This window comes from Aulonocara stuartgranti, assembly GCF_965226115.1.
Source record: "Aulonocara stuartgranti genome assembly, chromosome: 20".
NCBI lineage: Eukaryota > Metazoa > Chordata > Actinopteri > Cichliformes > Cichlidae > Aulonocara > Aulonocara stuartgranti.
The window spans coordinates 11579094-11595517 of NC_138956.1; the positions used below are offsets into that span (position 1 = coordinate 11579094).

At 43.3% G+C, this 16424-nt stretch overlaps 1 protein-coding gene across 1 annotated transcript in view; it reads right to left on the bottom strand.

Moving 5' to 3' along the window:
- The window catches only part of agrn (agrin), a 268675-nt gene extending 252643 nt beyond the window's left edge, over positions 1–16032 (bottom strand). Inside the window, exons 1-2 of the mRNA XM_082517913.1 lie at positions 15380–16032; positions 13846–14107 (exon numbers count right to left, since the gene is read on the bottom strand). Of these exons, the coding sequence (XP_082374039.1) occupies positions 13846–14107; positions 15380–15580 (463 nt within the window). The 5' untranslated portion in view covers positions 15581–16032. The remainder of the gene's footprint in view (positions 1–13845; positions 14108–15379) is intronic.
- Between the last annotated feature and the right edge of the window lie 392 nt (positions 16033–16424).

Genomic DNA, 16424 nt, shown 5'->3' on the forward strand with positions numbered 1-16424 from the left:
CATACCCGCACACACAATAATTAAGTTCCCATCCCTCCCCTAACTAGCTGAGCTCAAACTCCCTTTCAGGGCTCAGTAAATGAATAAGCTGATAACAGTTTGGTCTTAAAGTCTGCTGTTGATGAAAAAAACACATTTCAATCCCCCTTAATTTGGCAGACTGGTGGCGGAGAGGAATGAAATTAAAAAGTTTGCTCTCAGTAGGTTTCATATTCTGCATATCGAGAAAAAAGCTGCCGCTCCCCTCCATCCATGCGCGTATGCAAATACACACAGAAATGTAAATGTACGCACAATGTAAAGACATTTGCACATAAAACTAGGATGATGCGTTCCACCAAACTTTCAGCATCATCACACTCAAAAAAATCTCTACTATTAAAGCTAAAAATGAGGAGGAAAGGGGGTGCTCTTGGGAAAGGGACTTTTTTAATAAACTTCATACGCTATCGGTTTTCTGAGAGTGGAGCGTCGCCCTTTATCAGGACTGTCGGCGCTTCATCTCAAACCAGCCAAGTGATTTGCATGGAGGGGATCTCATTTCGGCTTCTTCAAAGGAATGATGGCAGGGCTAAAGCGAGCGAATCCAAAACACTGCAGCCATGACTGACTGCAGGTAATCCACCAACTTTAAACCTTTGGAGGAACATATCTTGGCAGACTGACAGGCCCCCCAATGATTTCATGTCCACCCTTCCTATTTGTTGTGATTTTCAACTGCTTTCAACTGGATAAGATTGGGTATGCATCAGTTTTATAAATGTCACAGTGAGAAGATCAGGTGAAGGCAGCAAGGATTTGGAATATATCCTGCTTTCAAAACAACTAATACTGTGCTGAATTAAGTAGAATGATCATTGACATTGCTTCATTTGTTAATTCAGGTGCAATCAGTATGAACCCGAGTCTCCCAAAGCAAAACTACACCAGGGAAAGTATGTAGAACAACTGTTGGTGTTCATTAGTAAGGTGGATGCAATAATTTTAATGGATCACTTTCTATCCTGGGGACCAAATATTTCAAAATGAGCAGCTGAAAAGTCTCATTCTGAAGCCAAATAAAGCAAATACCAAACCAAATCTGTTTTCTTAGTGGTTTGAATGGTAATATACTGGACAGTCCTTCATAAGACATTTATTTTGGAATTCAGCTGCAATTTGCTAAGTGACTCCTGAGTGTTGTATCAGTTTCAACAGGCCCAAAAGCTGTGCATAACACCTATAGTTAATAATTCGATCATTCAGTGGAGTCCTGAAAAATGTAATCAATCACTCCTTTCTTATTACTCACTGAAAAAAAATCGACTTTCTTTGTTCTATATATTATGTGACAGCAGAAGTCATTTGTTACTTTAATTTGTATTTAACAAGTAGAGACAGAACTGTTTGGAAATTGCTTTAGACTCTTGACAGCTAACTTCACAGGTCGAGTGAGGAGATGAACTTATCAGCTATCAATGATCGGCCACTGCACAGGTGCTTCTTGTTTGTTTGGGTATGTTTGGGTGGATCGGTGGTTAATTTATGTCTTATTTCTGTCTTTTTGATTGCTACACAGAGCACAACTGATTCATCGGTGGGGCGACATTAGCTATTCGCAAATCGGTTGGTATCTACATTTATAACAGCCGAGATATGAAAACTTAAAAAGTAAAGAAGAGAAACGCCCCTCAATCATGTTATAGTGTCGATGATCATAACATTAGGGACTTTGCTAAAATCAGTAGTCTGCATTCTTGAGTATTCACACCATGAAATAATTAACTTACAAACAGCGCAACTCTGTTAAGCTGTCGTAAGCGAGAATGAAGAGTTATATAGAGATAGTGACAGAGATCAACATGACCACCGAACCCAGTGCCTCAGAGATGGGGAACCAAACAATCAATCCCAGGGTAACAAACTATCAAAAAGCTCATGGTAGATAAACTAGATGACACCATGTACACCTCAGGCGTTTAGAAGCTGCAAGGCGTCCTTTGTGTCAAAGCTTCCTTTAGTTCCCTCAAATCACCTGTGCAAAAAAAGTAATCTATGTCAAATACTCTTACTCTTTTTGCAGTAAATTAGTATGGATTTGTGTATATTTGCAAATACGTTGTGAACAGGTGGTTGTAGGACTGATAATTGCCAGCTGAAAGATTGTGACTTGGCCCAACATACTGCACACAATTGTTCAGCAGAAGCTCTATCGCTCCTTATATTAAACATGGACATTTTTTTTCTCCAAATCCTGAGGTCAGCATACGTGCAAGTAATTTCTGTGAGCTAAAACACTTTCTAAATGCTTTGTTTGAAACTCCAGGCTCTGACTCGGGAGAGGAGCTTAACGTGTTTGTTTTGGAATAAATTGGACCTAAAGGGGGCTGCACTACAGTCCAGTATGATATAAACACAGACTGAAACTGCAAAGAATAAAAAATGAAGACATGCAGCTTGTGGGGATAGGTTAATTGGATAATCCAAATTGCCACTAGGTGTGAATGTGCGAGTGAATGTGAGTGTGAATGGTTGTCTGTCCCTATGTGTTAGCCCTGCGACAGACTGGCGACCTGTCCAGGGTGTACCCCGCCTTTCGCCCTATGACAGCTGGGATAGGCTCCAGCGCCCCCCGCAACCCTGAAAAGGATAAGCGGAAGCGAATGGATGGATGGCTAGAAAAGAGAGTAATAGGGTGCGTGGCCTTTAAAATGACAGCTACAAGTTCAGCAACTTTTAGATAACAACTACATTTCAAATCTCAACCCTTACACCTTATACTAAAAAGAGTATCCATGACTTTTGTTTGAACAAAATCATATTTAAAGATATAAACTAAACTGACATGGAGTATAGATTAGTTTTCCCTCCAAGTGCAACCTGACAGGCTTCTCCACCTAGCTGTCTGCTTACACAAAATTAGTCTAAACAGCAATTATTATGCCAAGTCAGTTTTAGTTTAGAGCACTTAGTCAAAATTGGAGATGCTTTATGCTTCTGCACAGCGTGGCCTGTTATTTGTGATGGTGAATTCTGTCAAAGGGGATCAGTATTTGAATTGCAATCATTGACAATGACACCAGAGCGTACGCTAAGTGACAGTACTGTGCGGTGTCATGTCATGTATGCATAATATCATTCAGATATTAAGGGCACACAGTACAACATAAGGCTGACTGTGCTGTTCAAAGCTTGCTTAAAGCTAACAGAAGGGGTTTGTGTGTGTGTGTTTGTGCACGTATGTGCTCTGACAAGTGTGTAGAGTTCATTATCAGGAGAGCGGTGATGAACTCCAGAAGCATTCAGTTTAGTCTACTGCTGAGGTGACTCCCTCTCTGTCCTTTAGTTCCCATCTTCCAAAAAACACAATGAAGGAGGAGGGATGGGGGCCGCTGGCAAAGCCACAGAAGTGAAAGGGAGGACAAAAAGGAGGAATAGGAGGTTCAAGGAGGGGAACACAGAGGAAGAAGAGGAGGAGAGAAATTGCCTCTCAACTCGTACCATTGTCTAGATGTAAATTAGAGCTGATCAAGATTCCAGAAGCATCCTAACCAGCAAATTCAATCTGCACAGACCCAACCGAAGAAGAGAGAGCCAGACCAAGAGACACAGAGAGGGAGAGAGAGAGAGAGAGGTACATAGATAGGGAACAGCAGAGTGACTCACATACAGACAGACGTGCAGAAACACATACGGGGACAAAGGGAGAGATCGGCTTCAGTGGTGTGCAACAAATGCACTGCTTTAGAACAAATAATGCACTGAAAAGAAGAGGAAGGGGGTGGATGGTCTTTAGAGCAAGAGCAATATACATTCTGTACAGCCAGCTGGGTCTAGTTCACTCAGGAAGCCAAGTGATCAGATTTCCTTTAAAAGTAAGAGTTTCAATGTCACATCATCATAAATAAAGTAAGGTGAAGACACATTCAAAAAACTCTGTGCAGCAGTCACTTAGTTCAAGCAATGCATAGTTCAACCGTATGCTCGTCCTGGGAATGTGTCACGTTGGCGCTGTGAAGACGCCTGACCCTGTTTTAACCTCTCATCCCATAACCAATTCAAAGTCCCTTTTGGCTTCAGGTAAAGGTTAACTGGAGGATGACCTGATGCCTTTAACTCTTCCCTTGTTTAAATGGAACAGGATGTGTGGAGGCTACAACGCTCTGAGCCTGTTCTGAGCCGAAACAAGACCCTGGAAGTTAACCAGTTAAAAAGGACCTCGGGGAAATTCCAGTGGGAACTTTGTATCGAGTGCTAGATCAAGGTCGCTGATGTGCAGATGAGGAAGGAGAATACTGTGTTGGCAAAATTACCCGAACCTGCACATAAAGCACTTCGCAGTTAAACAGCAATTAAAGGACTTAATTTAATATTGACTGAAGATAAAGCATAAGATTTAAGGCAGCCAATAAAAGACATGGCGTGTTATATCTTCTCATTTGCTGAATACACTGAGCTCACAGGCTCACACTTGTCCTGTTCCTGATGAGCAATGCTGCACTGATGACAAAAAAGTATTTTCAATTTCTCCTTATTTTATTATATGTTCCTCTGTATCCCTCAACAATCAATGCCTTTTATGTCTCATGTAGCACACTTGTCTTGTTGTTGAAAGGTGCTATACAAATGTATTTACCTTACTATAACCAGATGCTCCACTTTTTTTTTATCTTTATACTATAGCAGGAGCTAACTGAATCCTGCAGCAAGGACTCTGTGAGTGCAGGGGAGTAAATATCCCAACTACAACAACTATACTTTAGAAAGCTGTTCGGTTACATGTTGCTTGAATTTGCTGGCCACGTAGCCTGCTGAAGACTAGAACACCGCAAACCCAAACTCGCCGCACTCAACGCCTCCATCCATCTCAATGCTAATATATTTCTCTAAGAGCCCTCTCGAACATGTCTGTTTCAAGTGCTCTTCCAGAGCATGCCTCTACCCACTCACAGAGGAGGAAAATCATCACTGAGAAAGATGGCTTTACAAACTTTTTTTGTATGTTCTCTAGCTCTCATGGTCACGAGAGGATCAAGGGATGTTAAAAATGGCTGGGTTATGCAGCACAAGGGGCTTCTGAGTGACAACAAGGAGAGATTTGGAGAGGCTGATCCGGGCATACTTCTGGCAACAACTTGCAGTCTGTGATAGAACTTGTTACCTCAGGCCAAGCCTCTCTCAGGCACTATGCTTCTGCTGGAAAACGCCAAAAGCTGCCTCTGGGCAATGACTTCAAGGCTTCTCCTTTTTTTGTGTGGGTTCAAGAACAGCTAACAAAGTGGCAGCAGTAGAAGTGGAAGAGACGATGCGGATGATATTGTAAGCATCTTAACTATTATTTTTTAAGATGGGTTTTAAGGGATTTCAGAGGGAAGCTATCTGTTAAAGGCTGTGTTCAGCAGCCAATAGTCCTAATGGCTAAATTTGGACTAAAATGCCATAAATTCTGCTGTATGTGCTAAATCTTTGAGAAACCTAATCAATAATGTCTGTCTTCATCCTTTTCTTCACAGTTCAATAGCTCTAACTTTGAGCTGACTTTGCGTTTCTTTCTTCTTCTCTTCTGCATTCCCTGTACTATTTGTTCTTTTTATCCCTTCCCTTCATTCCCATTCTTGTTCTGTTTGCCCTTCTCCATCGGCTGTCTCTCCCCATCACTCGTGCTCTTTAATCTTGGACTTCACTTCTTCCTTTCTGTTCTAGATTACCAGTCACATTTTCTCTCTTGTAGACATGTTGTGCAGAACTGTTGCATACGCAACACCTTTAACACACACTGCTGTAGTAAAGAACTGCATTAAATCAGAATTTCATTCAATTGCAATCAGGTTTCAAATTGCTTATTTGCATTTAAATATTTGCTTCTATCCAGGGGAAGATTCTCCTCACGTGTCCAACCTCCTAATTGTGTTGTATACTTTTACATTTTTAGGCTCACAAGCTATTGTGATTGATTTTCCACTAACAACTGAAAACACACTCAAAAACACGACTGACCAAAGTGCACCGATGGGGCCGGCAATACTGGAAATATGTAAAAGAAAATCAAAACAGAAATAAGATCAGACTGGAAATATAATAAAACAATATAAAAAATAAAATGAACTGTATTTATTTATTTTTTATTTTACAGAACTTTTAGTTATGCAGGCAATCCCACTGAAATTCAGTGTTTCATTTATATGAGAGACACGTTTTACTACTGGATTGCAAAAGTTTTAAAGTACTATGTTCTTAGTTATATGGTCAATTTTGGTGTTGTTTTCTTTTCAGTGTTGAAAATCTTTTTTTCTATATGTGTATCCTTTATATGCAGACATATAACTTTAACAACCCTAAAACTCACGTCTTATCTGTGTGTACTCACTACGTCACGACATAGTCGGTCGTGCATTTCTTCGAAAAATTGTTGAAAATAATCACAGTGCACAGGCTGGGTCACAAACGCGCTGGATTATGTTTATGTTTCATTCGGATTTGGAGACAGTAAAGTCTGTGTCTGTGTTTATGTGAATGTGTGTATACAGATACAAGCTTAAGCTAGTGAGACATCCTCTGCCAGATATCTCCCTCTGAAAACCATCACGTCCTTGTCATTGTTGGCTGAAACAACAGGGGCAGACCGGTGCCTCCTTCCAGCCAGACAAATCTGTAAGCCTGAAGGGCAAAGCAAAAAAGAAAGAGGAGGTGTGGGTGTCCCAAGAGGTTTTACTCCTCAGGGGAGTAATCTCAAGTGGTTTGTCAAGATAATACATATCATAAATTCCATAACTCAGTAAAAGTAAACGAAACTTGAGCATCTTTGATGGCACTGACTTGAAAAGTCTAATCTCTCATCCATCATGACATTGTTACCTACAGCCAGTATTACGTTTCTTCATCAATACATGCAGCAACACTCTGTTCATGTGTTTGATAGCAGCAAGTTCAAATATGTCACACATCAACACCGATGCAGCAGATATTTATTTGATATTTTTTGTCAAAACATGGTGCTAAAATTACGCACGATGAAACTCATCCATCAACAGTAAGAAGTGGGTTACTCCAGTGCATGCACAAAAGGGGAGCTCACTTCTTTCAAACTCTAGACCTGTTTTTCTCTTTCTAGCTTACAGCATTGAGTTCCAGCCATTAGTGCCTCCAATGTCATAGCTTTAGGCAATTTCACAGATGTGAGAGAAGGCCTCACAGCAAACTTTTATCACACGTATGCAATAGTACTTTTCTACGCCTGTAAACAATTTCTGATTGTCCAGGGTTATAATTTAACTGACTTTTTGTGAGTAAACTGGCAGAGAGACACGCTGAGAGAAGCATACAGAATTAGGTCAGAGGCACCAGGTTGTTAGGACTGACAGCTTTACGGGGCATGGGATTCCAGTCTAATTACAGGTGGAAGTGCAGTAATATGGCAACACTGGGAGGAGGAAGATGATGACTGTGGGAGTACAGAAGAGTGAGATCAGGCAACAAAATACTTTAACATGTGTTAAAGGTAAGAGCAGAGGCATAAAATCCAAATTGTGGTTGGTCAGCAAGCTCAAATGTATAAACCAGCCACAAAGGTATGACAAAGGCACACACACACACAGTGACAGACAGACACACATACAGGTCGTCATCCGGAAGTGAGAACATGATTGAAGATGCGAACTGAAAGTCGGAAGCAAAATAAACATGATGGCAAACGCAGAAGGAAACTGTGAAGGTCAAGTCACAAGGGAAGGAGAGGTGTTCATCCTGGGTTCACCCTGACTATCCTTCCACAGAGAGATGGATGAAGGGGAAGAAAGGAAGTAAAGCAGACTAAACTGTTGTCTGAGGAGCAAGACAACACTGGGAAAAGCTTGTGTAAATCCTAAGATTTGTTTTGTGAACAGTGGGCCCCATGTTGTCAAGTCTACCCTGCTTCCTGTAAGTGTATCATCCTAAGGAAGTCGGTGTTCAGTTCAGAGATGCATAGGATTAGACACAAAAACCTTCCTCAAAAAGTTGAGGGAGGTTTCGCCAAAGACAGGAAGCTGCTTTGGCACTACAGAGAAGCCCACAAAGATAACACAAAACTAGCTGCACTTGGCAGATATATGGATGACAGTATATAGCAGGTGTGCACCACGAGACAACAAGGAGCATGATAGTTGTAATTAAAAGCACTGGGTCAGTGCATCTGCATCAGACATCCAGAGGGGCCCAAATCTAATTAAACCCTGAACTCGTTTCTTCCTGCTTTAATCCAGCCGTGGTGTAAGACAGATGAAAAATCCCCCACTTATTCTGTACATCTGCCACAAGTGAAGTAAGGCTTTATTTCTCACCCCAGAGATCTCTCCATGTCAAACTTTTTCTCTGGAAGAGACATTAGAAAACAAAGCCTCTGTAGCTTCAAACAAAAAGAATTCACAGGGTTAAAAAAAACTTTTTCTTCTCCGTTTTTCTTGATCTAAGAAGTTTTGGAGTGACAGCTGACCTGACCTAAATACAAATCACATTATGGCTCCTGCTATCCCCCCTTCCCTCCCCGTGTCTCACCGAAACTCTTTTCTCTAAACCTGATGTTTTTGGCATGACAGTAAGTAGCAGCACTTGCCACAGCAGCTGCCCGGCTCCAGAAATGTGGCCTTGGTAGCAGGAATTTTGTCACGGATCCAGTTCCTTGGAGAGAGCCCAGATCTCATGCAGACTGCTGCTCTGAACTCTTTATGTTGAGGACAGAAGAGAAAAGTTTCCGGGTCACTGTACATCCAAAGCCCTGCTCAGAGCCTCCGGAGTCAATTTCACTTTCCTGGTCCTGGACTAAAGAAGAGCTTAACTGGGACTTTGACACGAGCTAACTTTACATCTCCTTTTCAGTTCCGTTAGCCTTAAAACAATCGCTGTATGGTGAAAACCGTCATCTTTACTATCAAAAGACTTACTAAATCATTTGATCATGTTGTATTTAGCCAAAGAGAGCCGTGACTGGAATGAAGTCCTACATCGAGTGCTGAGATCTTTTAAATGTCTTTCGCTTTGTCACAATTAAAGAAAGATGACGAACTTTACATATCAGAAGATGCAATCGCGTGTTGTTGCATGAAGCCAGGCTCTGACGGCTTTTTTACACAAAACGTAGTATATCAGGACAGCCCTGATGTTACACAGTATGTCTGTGTGTACACTTTGAGCGTGTCAACATCTCACAGGTAGTGACAGGCATGTCACTACATGTAGGTGTTTTTGCTTACTATCGCTATCACATACTGCCATCTGTGATTCTAATCAGCAGCGGAGTGATACACTCCTGCTTTGAGCCGGGAAACAAGCCAAGATGAGCAGACTGCGGTTAAGTGGTCCGTTCCTCCTTTGCTCGCTCCCGTCTTTCATGGCTTTTTCATTTTCAGCCCCCTTTATCGCTATGCCAAGCAGGCACTCCACTCCTGCATTTTTAATTAAAATGTAAAATGCGCAATAACTCCGGAGACTCTGGGCTAGATGGCACACAGGTCCACTGGTCTTGTCACTCCCTCCTTGCCTTTGTTGCTTATTTCATCAAAGCCATCCATCTAGCCTTTTCCATTTGCCCAATTCAGTTCACTTCACTGCATAAATGCTTTGACATAAGCCACACAGGGTACACAGATTTATCAAGGATACACCTTTGTGGAAAAACTCTACAGCAAACGAATGAAGTCTCACTCTTAGCCTAATCCATTCAAGGCCCCTGAGAAAAATCCAATCCTCAAAGTCACTCTTTTTGACTTCCCATGACTCCCTGAAGACAAAAGGCTGCTTATGTAGACATGGACTGGGTAAAGACCCCGGTGCTTTAGTTCAGTCATCTGGGTGCGGCTGTGTAGTGTTCTCACACACTTTATAACGAAATAAATTCCATCTCCCCCTTTGGAATTACCCATAAGCCATATGTTTTTCTACCTGGGAAACTGGTAGGTTGTCATGTTTCACTGTGCAACTGTGATGTTTTAATCTACCCGTACAGTTCCTTGCACAGGAACAGGTGGAAACGGAGCCTAATATTTTAATTATAAGGCAGCAAACTTGGTGCAAGTTTTCCCAGAGTGTTTAATAGCAGAGACTGGCCTTTCTACCAGAACTAAAGGCAGACTCCACTAAGCTTAGAGGCGATTATTGCACCTGAAGTGAAATGAACCTTCAGGAAAAACACACAGAAGTCATTTAATGCAAGAGGATCCTGTGTACACAACATGTGGTGTCAAAATTTAACATAATTAGGACTTGAACCTCACATAAATTGCCCTAAAATTCCTGAAAACCTGAGCTGCTGAAGCATGAGTATTTTCCACGGCCTTTAGTAACTGATTAACTGATTGAGCGAAATGACAGGTCCTTTTTTGGAAAGTCTTTAACTCTTCTGGGGATCCATATGATTGGCATGTGCGTTATGAAGAGCTGCAGGTAAAATCTGAAATGTTCACTCCTCCCCATTTCATCATTATCTCCTCACATATCAATAAAGAAGGAGGAGGGAGAGGGCAGCCAGGTTAGGAATTCCAGTCCATTCCAAGCCTCCTCCTTGCACAAACGGTGGAGGGGAAAAAAAGCTTTTCGCAAGACCCAGCTTTATTCACTCCAAGCAGCCCCTTGAGGAGAAGAGGGGGGGGGCTTAAACAGTCATCCCACATCCCACCCACCCCGCAAGACTGTCTGCTCGACCATCATTAAGCAAAACCACCTGCTGGCACACCAGAACCCCCATCATGTTCTCAACAAGCCCGGCTAACCTGCAAGCCTCTGGATTGCTGTACACACAGATCATAAAGCATCAGTAGGAAGTCGAGTGGTAAAATGCTGCTCATTATCACCCCAGAAGGACAGCATGCACACTAGCTGCAGTCAGCATTATGGATTGAAATAGATGCAACACAAAGGGGCAAAGAAATGATCTTTGATGCAGCTGTTGCATGACTATACGCTGAGTTCTGACTGGCTCGTTCCCCCTCCCCTAAAAAGAGAGAAACAAAATAAAGAAGACGGGAGGGGGAAGGAGAGAGAGGAAAAGATCAAGACAGAAGGAAGAAACAGCTCTTTGTCTTTGTCAGGGCCTTAAGGGAAAGACTTTGGCATCAAGTCATCAAGAGCTGAAACAAAAGCAGCTGATAAACAGAGCAAGACAGATACAATCTCCCTGCAAACTCAACACTTCTCCATCAAGCAGCTTCCTCTCTTCCAACACCCCCCCCCCCACCAAACACTTTTGTCTTCAGTTTGCCTTCTGTTTTTGTTACGTCATTATGTGTGTCTTCTAAACTCTTCACAATATCTGGAGAAAGAGTTCAGTTGAGCCCTAAAATTGCCTTCTTTATCCACTCTTGCAATCCACAACTCAATTTGTTTCCAAAGACACAGCAAATGACTGCTGGATCCTGCTTGACACATTATCTGTCAACTCTCTGCACAGCACAAATGACAGGGCTAACATTTAACTGGTAGCTAGAGGGTTGAACAGAGGAAGACATTCTGCGTGTCCTCAGGGCCTTCTGCTTATCTGCCCTGACAGGGTGCAAATTCAACTATGTGGGAGAGGAGCTGCATTTGTATTAAAGAGCTGGATTTTCAGTTTCTTCCTTTAAGTAACAGAAATGCCTGCAAGGGCTTCGGTAGGTGGCGATAAGACCTCAACATACAAAAGTGGGGCACAAAAGAACACCGAGAAGGCCTTGCTTATTCATCTTAAATGTGGCGGACAGCGTTTTAAGACATAACTGACATTGCAAATGTTTGCTAAATCTTGTATTAGAGCCTGCAGCCAAGTGAGCGCACGCATGGACTAAGCGGCACTAAAGTGGCACCACCCAGTGCGAAGAAAAACGGTGAAACATAAAGCCTGAGGGTATCTATCTTCTCGCGGGGCCCCGATCCAACAACTAAGCCACGGCAAACAAAACATCCCTCACAAACCACGTCCTCACATGCGCAACAACAACAAGGAAGAAAAATAATAATCCTCTGTTTTGCCTTCATTCTACATCACTCATCCTATTTCTTTTATGACTGTGTCCAAAAAGAAAAAAGAAAAAAAAAACTCTGGTGGCAAGGAGCACACACAAAGCCTTTTTTCTTCCGCCTCAGACAATGCACCTCCCCATCCAGCACTCTGCCAGGCATTCCTGAGTCTATCCTAGCTATCGAAAATGTCAAGAATGAGGAGAGAGCAGAGGAGGGTACAATGAGTTGCTGCGGCAGGTACAGTCTTGTCCCGCTGTGCTAACATCCCACAGTCTCCGGGGGTACTGGCTGCATAAGAATGGATGGGATCTGACTTGACTCTCTTAATTAAAACCCTTCACTGGAACAAGCCTCACAGCTCACTCTCTTCTGGATGAAGGCATTCAAGCTAATTATCAGGGCCCGAAAACAAAATAAAGATTTCACAGCGGGGCTGCACCTGACAGTTGTGCTGCAGGCTGTTACTTACAGGATGATCATTGCATAAGAAGCTCCAGAAGCTTCCCAGCAAAGTGCTTAATAAACCGACTTTTTCATAATGACTAGTATTTCCTTACTGCTATTCCTTCAGCTGTAAATCGATATGAGAAAACCAGGTAATGCGACGTAAACCCTCTTCAAACACAAAGCCCCGTAACCAAAAGGGCACATTCTAGATAGTTTGTCGGAGCCAAGAAACTCCCCTTTCCACAACAGGAGTCCGAAGAGAAGAAAAGGGGGCTGAATAAAAAAGGTTAGCAGTGCAGTGTTTCGTGCCTAGACAGACAAACAGAAGAAGTTTTATGTGAGTGCCAAATGCAACTTAACACTGCAAACAAGCTCCATCCACTGGAACATCCTGCCACCCAGAACTGCTTAGAGGAAAGTACCCAGAATATAGACCCCCGCAACTCGGAACCAGTGATTGCCCCAGAATGCCTTCAGCAAGGTGATTCGTGCTCTGATTCATTTCCTCGCTCTCTTGCTCCCGGCTTGTGTAAGTGTTACAGTCAAACTTTGAACCACTGCCAACATTGTCAAGCACCAGTAAAAGTTAAACAGCAGCAAGCTCACAGCTCACTGGCATGAGTGGGGGGGGGGCGCACAGGGTGCTGCAGTCTTACAGTCTTGGTAGATGCTGAGATTTATTAGTCATGGCTGCACAGTTTATCTCATAAGAGCCTGACAAATTACTTCTCGGCCGAAGAGGAACGGTTTTTAATCGGCTTGTTGTGGGCTGAAGCAAATCAGTTGAATAAACAACAATATTTAAAACACGTCACCTATTTCTACTTTTTTGAGAACGCGTGTGAGCTGAGAGTCATTTTCCCTTTCTCCCGCCATTAAGCGGAGGGAATGTGCATTGCTCCGGAATGCTCCCACGTCATGCATTATGTGTATGTAAGAGTTCAAGAGTTTCACCTCAGACTTAATAAAACTGCCCAGCTTCAAGGTGCAAAGGTCGGGGATCATCCCTCAACTTCTGTCCTTAAGGTGTTTATCAGACACACCCACCTTAAGGCTTTGCTGGGAAAGACCGGAGCCTCACCATAGCAACACAGCTCCTACAATGACTCAGGTGTCCTTGTTTCATGGAGTTCAGGGAAACTTCAACACTCTGAGCCTGGGGCTGTAGAATTTTAGAAGCCACAGGAGTATGAAATCCTACCTGCTTTAAGTGATTTACAACTGCTGTGAGCCCTCAAACCACAGCATAGATCCTGCACTAAATTCCTTATATGTCACACACTTTATGGAAACACTGTCACAGCAAATTGACTTACAAAACAGCAAATTGACTTACAAAACAGCAAGGATACGTACTGATAAACTTATCAGGAGCTCCTGTGTGTTTATCATTATAAGAATTACTACATAAGGTAGAGTCCAGATTTTATTCCCTTCAAACTGGCTGCTTACCTTCCACACAGTGCTCCACAGCCTCCAGGTTACGCAGGGTAATCCTCATCAGACTTGAGTTGAGCATAAGTTCGTTCCTGTGTTCGGGCCTCATGTAGTCAGGGGCAGGGTTGAGGAAGAATATGCGAGTGTCGCCCACGGACACCTGATTGTCACAGATCCCGGGGTTGCCGAAGCCGCCGATCATCACCTTGTTGCCGCCATCCAGGAGAATTTCACGGTTCACGCTGGACTTCCCTTTCAAGTAACGCCAAACTCTGACCTTTACAGAACGACAAAAGAGAGATTTGCATTTATGCATACGCACAGGGGTGCATGTGGGGAATTTTGAACTCAAACATAATCAAGGTTTCCCTGAAACACCCAAGGGCACCGATGCTTGTAACCCCAATTTTCAAATCCTAAACAGATTCTTGCAACTTACAGAAAACCCAGCCAATTCTTCCAGATGCAGAATTTGCCCAGCCGCTGGAAAAGTTGCCTACGATACTGCACGCACCAGTGTGCACTGTGCCCATCAAGTGCAGCAAACGCTGCTTCATACGTCATGGGAAAGCTCACTCCTTTCTTACGTGTGTGCTCTCTTGTCTCATTTTAGAATTTGGTGGTGGTTTCTGGAGCTGTGCGCCTCTAATCTACTCCATTCATTCACGGGGAAACGGGAAGCAAGTGGGCGCAGGAAAAGCGCAGTGGGAAAGCTGACCAAATAAAACTTGTTTAGTTTTCACAGATTATAGAGTGGTCTACCACAAGTCAGAGATGGAGGAAGGGTGACTGAAATTTTTCCTTTTAGCACTTTAGGCTATAATTTAAATTAAATACATCATTAAATAAAGGCAATTAATTGTAGATCATATGTCTATGTTGCTGAAAATATTACAGCTCCAGGTTGCTCATTAATGAATGGTGACAATGTACTGAATAACTATACATAGCAGTGACTTAAAGTTGTTTGTTTGTGTGTGTGTGTGTGTGTGTGTGTGTGTGTGTGTGTGTGTGTGTGTGTGTGTGTGTGTGATCTTTTTATATGACCTGTTATCCACAAGTCACAAAGCCCTAGTTTAGGATGCCAATTGTCAGAAAAACTATAAAATACAAGATTCCTTGCATCCACTGGAAATGGCATGTTGCATGTTTTCAGCATTTATGAGGGGACATCAAGTACGCGCTACCTGTCAGTTTTCCTGCTACAACATGTTTGGGATGATTACATGCTCGGTTAGGCCTGCTTTATGGCTATGTAATTGGCAAGAGGGGAGAGAGAGAGAAAAAACACCATCCATCTATTTCTGAAAGCAATGTGGATTCACTCGCACTGTCCATGTAACCGCTGCCAAATGCTTCTGAATGAATGAGTTTGTAAAATGTTTTTCAGGCAAGCTGATGATGCCTTTTAGAGAGTTGGAACTGGAAGGTAATGGCTTCCATCAGCTACACAAGGGTAAAGATAGCCTATTAGATATTATTAAAGCCCATCAGCAGGTGTACATGCGCTCGGGCGCAGTCGTTTCGGAAAGCACATGAAAAGTCCTACCTTGCAGGAATAGTTGTTATGCACCGGGTCCTTGTTAATTATCTCGTCCACGGTACCGGTTAGAACTATGTTGGCTTCCTCTTCTCTGTCCTCCAACTCTTTCTCCGGGCAATTTGCGGCGCAAAGCTGCCACACAGCCACGAGCAGCCCCGCCAGGAGCAGCCCCGTCCGGCCGGCCCTGAGTGTCCGCTGGGAGCCCATGACCACGGATGTAACCAGAAAAGTAAACTTTTCTCTGATTGGATTTGACCGCACGGTGCGTCCAAATGCAAACTCCAAACTCTCACGAGTGCGCTAAAGGTTGCTCCAGCCGCCTTTGCCACAACTTCTCTACGCTTTAACCATGCAGCCCTGCTCTTCGCATCTGCAGCCCGGGTTCGAAATCCCTCTCTGCCGCCGCCGGCTGGGAGACCAGGAGGGAAGAGAGGAACTAGGAGGAAGAAGGAGGAAGGGGCAGGGATCTCTCTCCAGGAATGCAACCACACTTCTCTCCTCTCCCCCTCTCTTTTCCTCTCTCTCCCTCTCTCTCTCTCTCTCTTGCTCACCCACTCACTCACTCACACACACACACACACACGTCCACAGTGACGCTCCCGGATTTGCATGCAATCTGAATTGCTGATCCCACAAGTGAGGATGGAGTAGGTGGTGAAGGGTGGCAGGAGGGTTGCACGCTGGGACGCATGTAGAAAGTGATTGTCCAACGCCGCCCCCAGTCGGACAGACAGTGTCTCTACCGCTGGTGCCCCCCATCAGCCCCGCAAACCATGCATTGCAAAGCAGGAGCAACCAGGGATGACACGCTGAATCCCCACCAGCAAAATGGGAAACTTCTAGGCTACAGTTTTGCAGATTTTCACAACTAACCATAAATAAGTCAAATTTATATAACATAGGTAATTAACTATGAGTAGTAACTTCTCTTGTTCCATAACTGATAACATGACCCTGTTTATTGTCATCATATGCAATGATATAGTGTTCCACGCAGAGGGGCTTGGTTTGTTCAAAGGGATTATCTGGGTGACTGGTTTTGATGGCGCAC